Here is a 14,899-nt window from a genome sequence, read left to right on the forward strand (position 1 = left end):
GAAGAAGAAAACTCAGTTTATTAATTTGACTATTCTTTATTAATATTCAGTGTTATATTTGCTGGTTTAATTTAGAGAAGTTTCTCTACTTTCTAGACTCAACCAGGCTTAGAATAACCAAAGAAACCTCATTACTGAATCTCTGAAGAAGCAAATGAAGCCCTCTTTCACATAAATCATATAGGAAATATGTCCACTGGAGCTGAACAAATGCTTCATATTAGTAGTGTATCGCCTTAGGCCATAATTTTAGTAGATTATGAGAAAATATTTGCAATTTAATTTTATGTTAAGTTTTGTAAGCATGAAATATCAATCTCCTGAATGATAGGTGTGATGCAGAATGAGTTTCTGTAATGACAATCTGCTCATTGATTTTTTTACACTTTTAAAAATGGTAATGCCCACTGGTATCATAGCTAGTAGTGTAAGGGCTTCTGATAGGACCTCCAGTTCGGTGGGTTTATCACTCATCATAAAACTGTGCCCTGGGTTAAACTTAACCACACAGAGTCTGTTAGAGCATGCTTTCCCTCACTGACTACCCAAAGAGGGACTTTGGGAAGAAAGGAGCATTGGTCCATATACCTAGGCCGTTCTTCGGAGTTATTACATGAAATGCCAATATTTATCAATTCCTACTTTAAACTCTTTGATGTGCGTATCTTAGTTTCCCTGCTGGTATAGGCTGTAAAAGTTATTTTGAGTGTGGAGAGCAGAGTCAAAGTACTGAGTGTAAAATTTTTAGGCCTTCAGTCCTATAAATTAGGGCATAACAAGACGCTAATGATGGCAAGCAATGATTGGCATTTATGCAAGTTTATCATGAAGGCCCTCATTAAAGTTCAGTTGGTTTTCTCCCTACATTTTAGAAGAGAATAGTCTTTTTCATCTTTTTGTTCAAATGTACACTGAATTTTGTAATAGTATTTTTCTTAAATTTTCAGGTTTAGCTACTAACTGGTATGGCTGTTATTTTTACAGGAGGATTTCTCAAACTTGGCAATGCTGACATCTGGGGCCAGGTTGTTCTTTGTGGTGGGGAACTGTCCTACGTAGTGTCAGATGTTTAGCAGCATCCCTGAACTCTACCCACTAGATGCCAATAGCACCCATCGCCCCAGCTGTGATGCCTAAAAGTGTCTCCAGACGTTATTGCCAAATGTCCCCTGCACACAAGGATATGAGGAAAACCATCCACAGTGAACAGCTAGCTTTATTTTAAGGTTATTATAATTATACTTTTATTGAACTTTGGTAAGAAAGCAATTATAAAAAATTAGTATTCATTTCAACGAGCTTATTGTTTCTACTTTTAGTAATTAAATTTTTTTAAAAAATATGTTTTTATTGATTTTAGAGGGAGAGGAAGGGAGAGGAATGACAGAAATATCGATGAGAGAGAAATATCGATTGGCTGCCTCCTGCACACCCCCTACTGGGGTCAGCCTACAACCCTGGCATGTACTACCCTGACTAGGAATCGAACTGATTACCTCCTGGTACATGGGTCAACACTCAACCACTGAGCCACACTGGCTGGGCAATTAGAAAATTTTGATACATATTTTATTCTATCTATATTACTGAATACTTTTATAATTATTATGTGTTAAGTTAATTTGCCATGTTTAGGTCATTTGTTAAACTCTTTTTAAAAAATATATATATTTTATTGATTTTTTTTTACAGAGAGGGAGAGGGATAGAGAGCTAGAAACATTGATGAGAGAGAAACATCGATCAGCTGCCTCCTGCACACCTCCCACTGGGGATGTGCCCGCAACCAAGGTACATGCCCTTGACCAGAATCGAACCCGGGACCCCTCAGTCCGCAGGCCGACGCTCCATCCACTGAGCCAAACCAGTTAGGGCTGTTAAACTCTATCTTGATGCTGTCCATTAAAGTAGAGAACAGTACTTACCCTCATGGTGGTTTTATGGTCTCTGCTGTAGATAATCTTTTTGTTTGTTTTTTAACAAATATATTTGAGGTTTTTTAAAATATTTTTTTATTGATTGATTTCAGAGAGGAAGGAAGAGGGAGAGAGAGATAAGAAACATCCATGATGAGAGAGAATCATGGTGGGTCGGCTGCCTCCTGCAAGTCCCCCACTGGGGATCGAGCCCACAACCCGGGCATGTGCCCTTGACCGGAATTGAACCTGGGACCTTTCAGTTCGTAGGCCGACGCTCTACCCACTGAGCCAAACCGGCCAGGGCTCTTTCCGTTTTCATAAATACCAAAATGTCTGTTTGTTTAAAAGATTCTACATGGGAATGTGTGGGCTCGTTAATGAACAGGCGTGAAGGCAGCTAATTTGTAGAATATTGCTCTGCTCGGCACTCTAGCCCGAGGCTTCCTAAGAAGCTTCCCAAAGGCTTGTCAAACTGCGACCCAGCTGGTTCTTTCCTGTGGTCCAGGCAGCACAGGAATGGTAGCGCTCAGGGCCTCGAGAGCAAGTGAGCATAGAGGTTAAGAGTACAAACCTTCGAATCCCAGCTCTGGAAGGTTAGCGACCTTAGGGAAGCAGGAAAGAAGAATCTGACAGAGTGGACTCCCAACACCTATTATTTTTATTATTATCCAACACCAGTCACTAAAATACAGTTCTAGATCATGACTTTTTGTTTACTTCAAGTAGTAAATATCCTGGACAACTTGAAACATTTCAGGCATTTCCTTACCCTCAAAACTTCGTTCTAGAATGGTTTTACATTTTTAATAACCAGTATTTGTGATTGTTCAATGCCACAGGAAGTTTGTTACGGAAATGAAACTGCAAAGTCATCAGCCTGGGATATTTTCTTCTGTACATTTGAAGACAGAATGTTTTTGTGAAGAGCATATTTGCAATGAAAACTGTGCAAAAAAAATTCTGTTATGATATCAAAGATACCAATAAATTTGGAAAGTGATTGATATTATATGTGGCTCTTAGAATAAGCAAAATTATTTCAAAGTTTAGGGATATTTACAACTAGGCCCATTTACATCGAATATAAATTTTAAAACAATTAATTGATTCTATCCTCAAAATTGCCTTATTACTTAGCCCTATCCCATGTTAGTTTGTATGATCAACTTCATTGTCTAATGCCAATGTAGAGAGATGCCATATTTATGTTACTTTTCTCCCTTCGATGGATCTCCAAGAGTTTCTAAATATCCATAATGAGAAACATTTTAATTCATGTATCCTTAAACATGTAGGGGAGTGTTTCTGTAACATTATTTAGAACAAGCATCACTGAGCAGAGTAGCAGAAAGGGTAATCCGGGCTACTTTGAGAAAATAGTGCACATTTACTTTGCAGTTCTCCCTGCCATCAAGAATGAACTCAAAGTGGACAAGTGTAACAGGATCTCAGTTTTAAAGTTTCTGGAAAATATTGGCCAAAAATAATTACATGTCTGATTCTAACCCATATCATCTCTTTTTTAAACTTTTATAAAGTATGAAAATTCCCATTTAATTGCAGGATTATTCTTAGCTATGTATTTTGTTCAGTATTTCTGCGGACTGCATCTTTTCTGGTAAAGCTTCATTATTTATTCACTAACGGAAGTGTCTCTACAGCAGTGATTATATAGCTTTCAAGCTAATAGAGATCCCCTGTTTTGTGAATTCTTGCCACACACTATAGAGGCATTAAAGTTATATACAAGAGACATTTTGACAGTAGAATCAATTGATTATTTTAGAATTTATATTCTGATCTAAATGTGCCAGGTTGTAAATATCCCTAAATTTTGAAATAATTTTATTTATTGTATGAGCCATATATAATACCATTTCCAAATTCATTGGTATCTTTGATGTCATAATAAGATGTTTTTAAATTTTCATATGTCTACCTTTATAATCAACCCCTTTGATACGAGAGTGGGGGAGGTGATAGAAAATATGTGGTAAAAGGAGTTGCCTAATCCAACCAACCCAGGATTTAGGGGAACGGAGATGATGGCCGATCTCTCTGGTGCTGCCTTGCACACCTGTGAAGGTTGCTACCTGTCTGCTGGTGGCCTGGACGGAGGGAAGGCATAATTAGGAAATTGAAGTTCTGCTTTGACACATTCAACTTTCAAACCTACTTTCAGAAATAAATTGTACATGAAAGAGGATGCCCTATATATTTTTTAAAATTGTGTTTAAATGTCACTAAAATAATTTTTATATGAATTAATATAGAAGAAACCCATCAGTTCATAGGAAAACTAGCGAAAAGTAGAAAGGACTACTTATTAAACCTCTGATGTAATTAAGAAAACCAAAAAGGATAAGATTAACAGACTTAACATATAAGATTTAAAATCCCATGTGTTAAAAAAGTCATCAATTTGGAGTGATAAACTGGGAGAAATTCATGGTAATTATTACTAACAAGGGATAACCGTTTATCAAATAATCAACTGATAAAATCAATAAGAAAACACTAAAATCAATATTTCTTTATTAATGTATTTATTCAACAGACATGTATTAAATGCCCACTTTGTATCATGCACTGTGCAAGTTACTGGAAATACCAAGATGAATAAGATAAGATAATTCTGTTAAACTGCTTATCAATTAAATGCGAATGAAAACCATTGAATATAATTTTTCTATCAAATTTTTAAAGACATTCTTAAATGACCATAATTGAAATTAGCATGAGTGTGGTACAGAGCTAATTTATACATTGTGTGGCAGTATAAAATTGCATATATTTGGAATGTAATTTGGAATATAAATTATAGGCATTTTTAAAATGTTTATTCCATTTGACCCAATAATTCCACTGATGAGCTCTCTCCTAAGGACAATAATTCTAACTACAGAGGGAACTGTATGCACGGAAATGTTCACAGAAATGTTACTTATGGCAGGAAAAGAAAAGTGACAATTTCAATGCTGTACCATGACTGATCAACTGTGGTGTAAGCCACCTAGACCTGTTACACATGTATCTTAAATGGTATTAATTGGCATGCTTAATTAACTGGAGGAAATGTATATGATACGCTTTAAGCAAAGAAAACACTAGGAGACAATACTGCATAATCACTATTAGATGGAAAGAAAAGACTGTGATGGAATACACTTAAACCTTAATAGCATTTGCGTCGGTGCACTAAGACTTCGGATGAACTTTTTCCTTTTTTCTAATTAAATAGTACTTTTGTACAGCTCTGTGACTGAATGGAATGTTCTTTCAGTTAAGTCTGTTCTATGACACTTAGAAACAAATTTTATACGGCACTGAAAAAAATTGGAAGGCTGCAGGAAATGATGAAAATACAAGGAACATGAGTTTTGCTGAACTAGCTAGCTTTGTTGGCCATCCTCGTCATTAATTGATGATTCCAAGAAAGGTGACAGTAACCAGTGCAGACCGCCCTTAGTTATAGTGCAGAGGTGAGGAAGTCCGTCTTGACTCCGATAGGCAGTTGTCTGTGCACTGCTTACCATTATATAGTGTTGGCTTGCTGCAACCGCATTAATATTCAGCCCATTATCATCAGCCTCTTTTAAAGCTAGCAACAGCAATCTTTAAGTGCCGTTCTAAATTCTACAGCTTGATTATATGCTGAATAGTGAAATACTTCCTATAATTTGCTCTAAACGCCCTCCTTAATTTCAGTAGTCTCTCATTCTTATTGTTAACTAACTAAAAGCGAACATCGTCACCACCCAGTTCTGATGGACGGAAAGATCTTACAGGACCTATAGTCCATGTGAACTGAAAGGGGAAGGGCAAGTGTAGGTGATAGGGTGGGAAGAAGAGCCCTACCATTTTATTTGAAAAGGTAAATATATTGAAGTGGAGTCTGAAGTACATTGCATAGCAGGGTTAGAGTAGGCAGTTGCAGTGTTAGAGCGGGCAGTTAGATAATTAACCAAAGAGGAGGGAAGGGAGGGAACAGTCATCCTGGGGAGTAACCCGCATCTTTCAGCCAAGTGGAGCAAAACATCCCGCCTCGTCAACTAGGCAGGAAAGATAGCTTTACAGCCACAGCCATGAGGGTGGGGGCCGGGTTGAGGGGGGCGAGGTAGATGGTGGTGGTGTGTGTGACCAGCAAGTTCTGAGGGATTAATATGGAAGGGAGAAAATGGTGAGGGCTATTTCCTTTTACTGAGTGCTTATGCAGTAGGAAAGTGGGAGGGCACAGTGGGAAAAAGATCGGACAGGGAGGGGCACAAGCCTCAGAAAAGCCAGGAAAGAGAATGGATGGATAGGGCATAAACACAAGCCTGGGAAAAGCTGGGAAAGAGGTTGGATAGTTTGAAAGAAAGCCCACTCTTTCCCAAGCCCAAGGAAATATAAAAAAGTCTGACAACAGCCCAGCCGGTGTTGCTCAGTGGTTGAGCGTGGACCTATGGACCAAGAGGTCATGGGTTTGATTACTGGTCAGGACACATGCCTAGGTTGCGGGCTCGATCCCCAGTGTGGGGTGTGCAGGAAGCAGCCAATCCATGATTCTCTCTCATCATTGATATTTCTCTCTCTCTCTCCCCTCTCCCTTTCTCTCTGAAATCAATAGAAATATATTGAAAACAAAAACAACAACAACAAAACCCCATTTCCTTCAATCTGACAAAAGCCAGTATTCTCAACCATGAGGCCTCAGGCCTGCTGTCAGTGTTTCCCACGCAGGGTAGGACTTGCTCTTTTCGAGGGTCATTTAACCTGTCTTATATCACCCCCATGCGCTCCCTTTCATTTTTCCTCTTCCCCTAGTTGTGCTTCAGTCTCTGCATTGGTGTAGACTTCAGATTTGGTTCTGCGGGATTAACATATTTATTTCTGTACTTAAGTGTAATTTCAAGTTTGTAATACCACCTGTTTCTTAATTAGCTTGTAAGTATGGCTTATAGGTGGCATTATTTGGCATTGTAATTGAGATTGTTTTTATTTAGGTGGTTGCCATTATTTTATAGGAATGTGGATTCCTGTCATTGTCATTTTTTAAAAACAGGCTTATTGAAGTATAACTTACATACAATAAAATTCACCCTTTTAAATATGCAATTCTGTTAATTTTGATATACACACTTAATTATGCAACCACCATCACAATGAAAACAGTATACTTCCATTACCCCAAAATGTCCCCACTTGCCCATTTATAATCAAGGGCCATAGTCCACTCCCAGTCTTTGATCTATTTTCTTTTCCTACTTTTGACTTTTCCAATATGTCATATAAATTGAATAATTTGGTATGTAGCCTGGTCTGACTTCTTTTATTTAGCACAATATAGCCTCTTGCTTCACTTCTTTTATTTAGTGTAATGTGTTTGAGATTCAACCATACTGTTCTAACATCCATAATGTTAAGAGACCGTGGCAGAATGTATTATAAAAATAATGAAATACTTTAAAGCAGACACAAGAAGCTCAGAGGATTCCAAGCAGCATTTTAGAAAAGCAAATATCTTTACACATTATATTCAAACCTCTGAAAAACACAGATAGAGAGGAAATCATGAAGGAAGGCAGAAAAAGAGAAGACATAAAGACATTACATACAAGAAATGAAGATAGGAGTTACAGTAGACTTCTCATCAGAAATCATGTAGAACCAGAGACAAACGAATGACTATCAAGTGAGAGTTGTCAACTCAGAATTCTCAATGAAAATATATTTTACATATGAAGGCAAAGTATGATATTTTTTAACAAATATGAGTGTATAGACTTCTTTGAAAACAGACTACATTACAAAAAAAAAAAAAGCTATAATAAGTTTTTCAGGAAGAAAGAATATGATACCAGATAGAAACTCAGAACTATACCAAGAAATAAAAGCATCAGAAATTGTTGAACTGAAGGTAAATATAAGAGCCTTTTTTATTTTTAATTGCTCAGAAAGATAAATTACTAAGTCAAAAATACTAGCAATATGATTTATGTTTATAGTAAATGTAAAAGAAAAATTTATGTGATAACAATGAGAAAAAATATGAAGGAGTAATTGGAAACATACTGTTGTAAAGGTTTTATACTGTAAGTATGACTATAATATTATTTGAGAGTGGATAGTAATAAATGGAAGATGCGTATTATAAAATCCAAAATAGGCATTATAAAAATTTTTAAATATGTATACAAACAAGTCAATTAGTAGATAAAATACTATCATAAAAAAATCAAGCAATCCAAAACAGGAAAAAAGAGAGGAAAAAAGGAACAAAGAACAGATGGAACAAATAGAGAACAATTAGCAAAATTTTTAATCCAGCCAAATAAATAATTATATTAAATGTAAATGATCTAAATACACCAACTCAAAGAGATCATCATGTTAGATAAAAGAGTATGGCACCACTATACAGTTTCTACAAGAAACTCACTTTAAAAATAAAAACATAGATAGGTTAAAAGTAAAAGAATGGAAAATGATAACCTACGCCAGCAGTGTCTGAGAATTCTAGTTTATGCATGTCTTCGTCAACACTTGGTATTTCCTGTTTTTCATTTGAACTATTCTGGTGGGTGTGTGGTGGCATTACATTGTGCCTTTCTTTTGTATTTTCTTCATGAAGTTGAGCACCTTTTCATAGTCTGTTAGCCATTGGATATCTTCTTTTGTGAATAATCTGGTAAATGTGTGTGTGTGTGTGTGTGTGTGTGTGTGTGTGTGTGTGTGTGTATGCCCGTTTTCAATTGTGTTATTTTTTCTCATTGATTTGTAGTTCTTCCTATCTGTTTATGGTCTCTAGTGACGTTTACTTATAGTGGCCTGCTTCTTGGGTACTTGGTGATCTTTGATTGCAAACTCATTGTTTGATCTTACTCTGTAGGAGGCCTATGAGCCTAAATAATCTTAAACTTTCCTTCAGAGAGACGTTTTCTTTGCTTCTGCTGGTCTAGAGGGAGTGCCACTGGCCTAGGACCCCGGCGCTCTCCCCTTAAGGACAGGGCTCACCTTGTGGCTGGCCCAGCTTGGTTAGGTTTGTGAGAGCATGATGCTCTTAGTATCTGGTCTCAGGGCAGCCTCTCCCTTCTAGCTGCACAGTCTCAGGCCCTGGCTCTCTACCTCTCCAGTCACAGCTCATGGCTTTTGCTTATGTTTTTTTTTGTTTTTTGGAAAGAATGTTAGTCATAATGCTAAAAATGGAAGACTTTTATCATTATTTTTCATATTAAATATATGCATAAAATAATTTTTAAAAGTAATTTCAGAATATTCAAAGGGTTAAAGGCTTAATTGGGGAAAAGAAACAGTGATACTACTTTTTCACACTTAAAATATAGTTTTATGATATATATGTAAAATCAAGTTAATGTTTAGTTTTAGAGCAAGAAGAAATCTTAGAGGTCATGTTTTTAATGCACTTAAAATTCTCAGGTGAGGATCCGAGAGGCTAAATGACTTAGCCTAGGTCATTTGGCTTGGTAGTGGCCAGGACTAAAATAGAGGCCATCAGGCAGTACTATAGATTCCCTACCAAACCATGTTGCTCTCTTAATTACCCTAAATTATTAAGTATTTTTTATTATTCAGTCTCCCTTATTATATATATATATTTATATTGATTTCAGAGAGGAAGAGAGAGGGAGAGAGAGAAACATCTATGATGAGAGAGAATCATTGATTGGCTGCCTCCTGCACCATTACCCCAAAATGTCCACACTGGGGGTCGAGCCTGTGCCCTGACCTGGAATCGAGCCCAGGACCTTTCATTCTGCAGGCTGATGCTCTATCCGCTGAGCCAAACTGGCTAGGGCCAGTCTACCTTATTTTATTTACTGGAGTTTTTCACAAAATTTTATGTAGTCCTTATAGAATTACAGAGAATTAAAATTCCTTTCCAAATTCTTTAGTGTTAAGTTGAAATTCTGATGATAGAGCTGCAGACCTGCCACCATTCATGTAATAAAAAAATTATCATAGAAGATTGCTGAACTAATAGGGTGAATTTTTCATTTGAAACAGACTTAAAAAGGAATTAGAACTTTATAAGGAAGAGGACATGCAAAGTGTTTATGAAGCTCTCCAAACAGAAATAGAATTTTTGGAGTTGGTAAGCCATCATTGATTCTTTAACTTTTGATTACCAGTAGTAACTTGTTACTACTGGTAAGAATTGTTTTAATGGTACACATGTCATTGAATTGGTGTTTTGCTGTTCTCAAAAACAAAGCAGCAATAACCAAAAAAACTGAGGTCAGGATATAAATCTGTGAAGAGTTTTGAGTTCCTAGAGCGAGGTGCTACATACAGCAAGTTATATTCAAAGAGAATGTGTACAATTACAAACTCAGTTAAAAAAGAATTCAAACTTGACCACACAACATTCCCTTGATGGAAACTGTTATTAGAGGACTCATGCACTAAAGGGGTTTAATTATCATGATGGTAAAAGCTTTTTGTTTTTGATAGGCATAAATTATAGTTTTATTACATTTGATCCTAAAACTTTCTCATTACAGATTTTTATGATCTCAAGAACTTTGGATTCAATTATTGAAAATTTATTTTCAGACTGTTTTGGAGCACTTCAAATTGCTTTTAACCTTCTTCTTTGGTTGTTTATGAAATGAACACAATATTTGCCATGGTCTATTTTAATTGGACACCTGTATAGCTAGCTTTAAAGCATGTTAAAGTATAAATTTATTTTAATATGTTACATTTCGTTTTCATGTTTACTTTCTGTAAACGTTTTTTGTTTACAAATGCTCTGGTAGGTTATGTTAGGATTTATATTTCATATTAAAACTTGTAAAAATAAAATTGAGAAATGCACTGACTCATTATGGTGTTAAATTTACATAAATTGTATATAATCCCTTTATTAAGAATTTCACTTTCCTTATGAGTAACTATTAATATTTTTTCCTTTCAGACATTGGCACAGAAAGATCTTCAGGAAAATAAATAACGTGTAGAGAATTGATGAGCTACCCGAGATTTGATCAAAGCATCTTAGAAGCAAATTTTTGTGATAGATAATGAATGATACTCATTACAGTAGATTCTTGTGGAAAATGTGAGGTTCAGAATGTTCAAAGTTGTTGATGTCTAGAATTGGTTCAGACCAATACATATTTCTGGTCTTATTACTTGCTGGAACTTGAAGGGTTCTCATGTGGTTTGATTTTGTTTCTAAAGGAAGAAAAAGGAGTAATAGTGTGTGCTCAGGTTTCTGAGACCCCCCCGACCCCTAAGCTAATCTGTACTTTCTGCTGTTATTTATTCTTTGCTGCAAGCCTTGGGTCAAGTCAAACACACGTAGAAAGAAGCACTCGGATTATTGACCCAATTTAGTCAGTGTCATTTCCACCTACAGGGTGCTCACTTTCATTTCAATCTTTCTCCACTCACACGATGTACTTGACAGAGGTCCTCTGAGGTCTTCCATCTGCAAACGCCAGTTTTCTCCGCGTTTCTCTAGACGTGTCTGAGTTAAGTCCGGGGCGCTTGCAGCCCTTACCCAGCACTTGGGGCCTGCCAGTGTTGTTCCTAATGCCAGTTTGGGTTGGAATGAAATAAGCCATCCACTTGGGGGGGTACGTAATCTTACGGCCCTCAGGATCCATTTCCGCTGGTGGCCTGAAACACTGCAAGTAAAGACGGTGTGCTTACATTTGAATCAAACTTGGTATTGCCACCAGATTTCTAACATCACGTATATTTCTGCTGTTAATGCTGACTAGGAAGAAAGGTATATTTTCAGTAGTTTCAAAAAAAAGTGTTTTGAAACTGTTCAATAAGGCCCTAGATTGCAATAGGTGGGGGAATGGAACAAAACCTGTGTGGGGTATATTTCAGAGTACTGAGCACAAATATGAGAATCATGTTTTCTTTTGTGGTTGTAGTTGAATTAGTTAAACATCAAATGTGAGTTGTTTACAAATGTCTTCTATGTGCTGATGTTAAAGTAGAGTACTTAGGTCTAGTTTCACAGCAAGTCTTACTTTGGCGTAGCTTTTTTGTATATGTTGATTTACACCCTTATTTTTTAAAAATTAGCAAAGCTAAAAGTCTCCTTTGAGATGTGTCCCAATTGCCATCTGTTTACATAATTTTCATTTTCAGAAGTGATTTCTATTTTGATTTTTTCAATATTTAATAATAAATTATTTTTGCTTAAGAAGAAAAAAATGAAAGGTACCAGGGAATTGCAGTTCACTTTATATGCAAATATAGAGTGGGAAATACTTATTGGGATTAGCTCTGACTTCAGTTCTGTCTCATTTTAATCCATTTATTTACCCACATTCTAAGTTCTAAGACTTGTGAATATTTATTATTAAATATGTATATTAACATGTAGATTGAGCTTATACATAAAGCCTTTTTCACTTAACAGTAATTTTTGTTTATTATTGGTTTTATAACTAAAATATTATTGTGAACTAAAAATCTGCCACTTATTTGCATAACTAACAAACACACAGTGGCATATATGCAGAATAAACTCTTACAATATCAACTGTATTTTTGTGTGTATGTCAGAAAGAGTGTCTAAATTAGATATTCAGTAATGGAATCAGGATGAATATGAATTGAATTTGAGAAAAAAGGGAGGTTCAGTATTTTCATTATTTTAAAATGTAAAATTGCATATTTAAGATTTAAACTAATTTTTAAACAATCAAATAAATGATTATTTTATCACTGCATGGTAGAGTAATACAAAGCACTATGTGTGATACCAGTCAAAATAATGGACTGTTAGAATCAATGTAATCAATGGAACAAGCTCACTGAACAAAGGAAATACAGCAATTAATAGAAATCAGCGTATGAACCCAAACTGCACTGTCAATATAAAATATCAGCAGAACAGTAGGTCCATTTTTAAGTTTTTGATAATTAGTAATTCATAAAGCTTTTAAGTAGGGAAATAACAGAAATTATCTGGGTCAGAATGTGTCTCAGAGTGATCTTGATTATTCTGGAAGTAGTCTTTGGCTCTACAGAAATGCAATCTATATATATAAAAGTCTAAGCGACCATTACGACAGATCAACCAGTTACTATGACGCACACAGGAGCTGCCCCCTGGTGGTCAGTGCGCTCCCACAGCCAACCTCCCATGGTCCCTCCCCCCAGAATGGGCGAGATGCCCAATTGGCTCCAATGGCCCGCTAGGCTGAGGTACTCCACCCATGCACGAATTCATGCACCGGGCCTCTAGTTCTTAAATAAATGCTCATTCACTGAATTTTCTCTATTCTTAGTTGAAACCAAAGCTCAAACTACGCCAGAGTAATCCTGATGCTGCTCCAAGGTTCCTGGCAGCACCATAGTTCTTCACGGTAACAGGCTTTTTCAGAAGCAACTTTCTAACTGTCAGTTCTCTGCTGGGGATAATGTTAGGACGTATAGATAGTTTGCTGCATATTGTTCCTGCTGATTAATGGAGCTATTTGGCCAGGGGAAAACCAACAAAATTATAGGATGTGGAGCATGACCAGTGGACTGGAAATTCCTTTCTTTCTTCCCAGCCTAATTATTGAGATGGGAGGAAACAGCAAAGAAAAAGAAAAGCTGTAAGATATGTACAGTCAGGAAGATTTCTGTACTATTCATTGTTTTGTCAGTAGTAGTGTGTTCTCCTGAAAAAGAAACCAAAATTGAGAGTGTTTTGTCTGCTTGTTTTTTTTTTCCCCCCTTAAACTTTAAAAAATGAATTGAAATTCCTAAAAGTCCAAAATAAGGTCGAACTCATTGTATTGTAATAAGTTGGAATCTAGAGACGTTTTAAAACAGTGTGAGTTGGGATTGGTAGTTTCTTGTAGAATGGAAATTATGCCATGAAAACCCTGTTGAGTCTCTTACCAGCGGGGCCGTCGATTGTTCAGCTGGCTGGCTGCAGATGGACAGGCAGCCTGCACCAGACAGGCCCTGCTGTAAGCTGACACTGAGGACAAAGTCCCTTTCTGCTTCAGGTCAATCAATCATACATAACTGTGCCACATTATTATGAATAAGTCATTTATCTGCAGTCCAGAAAACAGTAGCAGTTCAGTGACATGATCAGAAATAAATACGATAGGATTTGGGGGGGAGGGGTTAAGTATCCTCACTAGAGGATATTTTGTCCATTGATTTTAGAGAGAGTGAAAGGGAGGAGGAAGGAGAGGAGAGAGACAGACAGACAGACAGACAGACAGACAGACAGACAGACATTGATGTGAGAGAACCATATCAATGGGTTGCCAACTGGGGCGGGAACCTGTAACCCAGGTACAAGCCCTTGACTGGAATGGAACCCATGACCCTTCGGTTTGCTGGCTGACACTCTAATCACTAAGCTACGCTGGCCAGTTCTATGATATGATTTTTAAACCTGGGTGGACAGGGTAAGGTGTTCTGTCACTCAAATATTTATTTCTAGTATGAAGTTTGAAATCTGAAGGTGTTCATTTTGCTAAAAAGTATTTTAATATTTGAAACTGATGTATTTTAGGTCAACTTTTATGTTTGTTCTCCACTCCTCTCCTTTGTCATCCTGAAGAACGTAAATGAAGCAAATGCATTTGCCTTTCGGAGTCTAGTTCAGAACATTTTCTGTCGAGGGAATTGTTTTGAGGATGTGAACTACAAATGAAAAATATTTTTGGCCATTCGCCTGAAGCAGGGATTAAGTCTTGGAGGCTTGTGGCCCTTTTATCTTAAGATAACAGAATTATTTATTTATTTTTTTAAGAAAGAATGGGCAGGATGAAGTTATCTTTGAAAATGTTGGAGGTAGGAATGCATAGTTAGTTGCATTTGTGCTTCCTAGACATATTTTCAAGTTAAATAAGGTTTTTGCTTGGCCTGGTAATGATCAAATCATCAGCCCAGTGAAGAAGCTTTATTTTTTTATTTACTTTACTGACATTTGACAAAAGTGACATCTTTAGATATCGTTGATCAATATATGAAGGAAGTAATGCGGTAGCTTCCCAGTTC

At 36.6% G+C, this 14,899-nt stretch overlaps 1 protein-coding gene across 1 annotated transcript in view; it reads left to right on the forward strand.

Annotated features, from left to right (window-relative positions):
* Positions 1–11,108, forward strand: part of CCDC172 (coiled-coil domain containing 172) — a 33,312-nt gene extending 22,204 nt beyond the window's left edge. Inside the window, exons 7-8 of the mRNA XM_008144340.3 lie at positions 9,926–10,013; positions 10,839–11,108. Coding sequence (XP_008142562.2) covers positions 9,926–10,013; positions 10,839–10,874 — 124 coding nt within the window. The 3' untranslated portion in view covers positions 10,875–11,108. The remainder of the gene's footprint in view (positions 1–9,925; positions 10,014–10,838) is intronic.
* The last annotated feature ends 3,791 nt before the right edge of the window (positions 11,109–14,899 follow it).

Source organism: Eptesicus fuscus, chromosome 17, assembly GCF_027574615.1.
Source record: "Eptesicus fuscus isolate TK198812 chromosome 17, DD_ASM_mEF_20220401, whole genome shotgun sequence".
NCBI classification, from domain to species: Eukaryota; Metazoa; Chordata; class Mammalia; order Chiroptera; family Vespertilionidae; genus Eptesicus; species Eptesicus fuscus.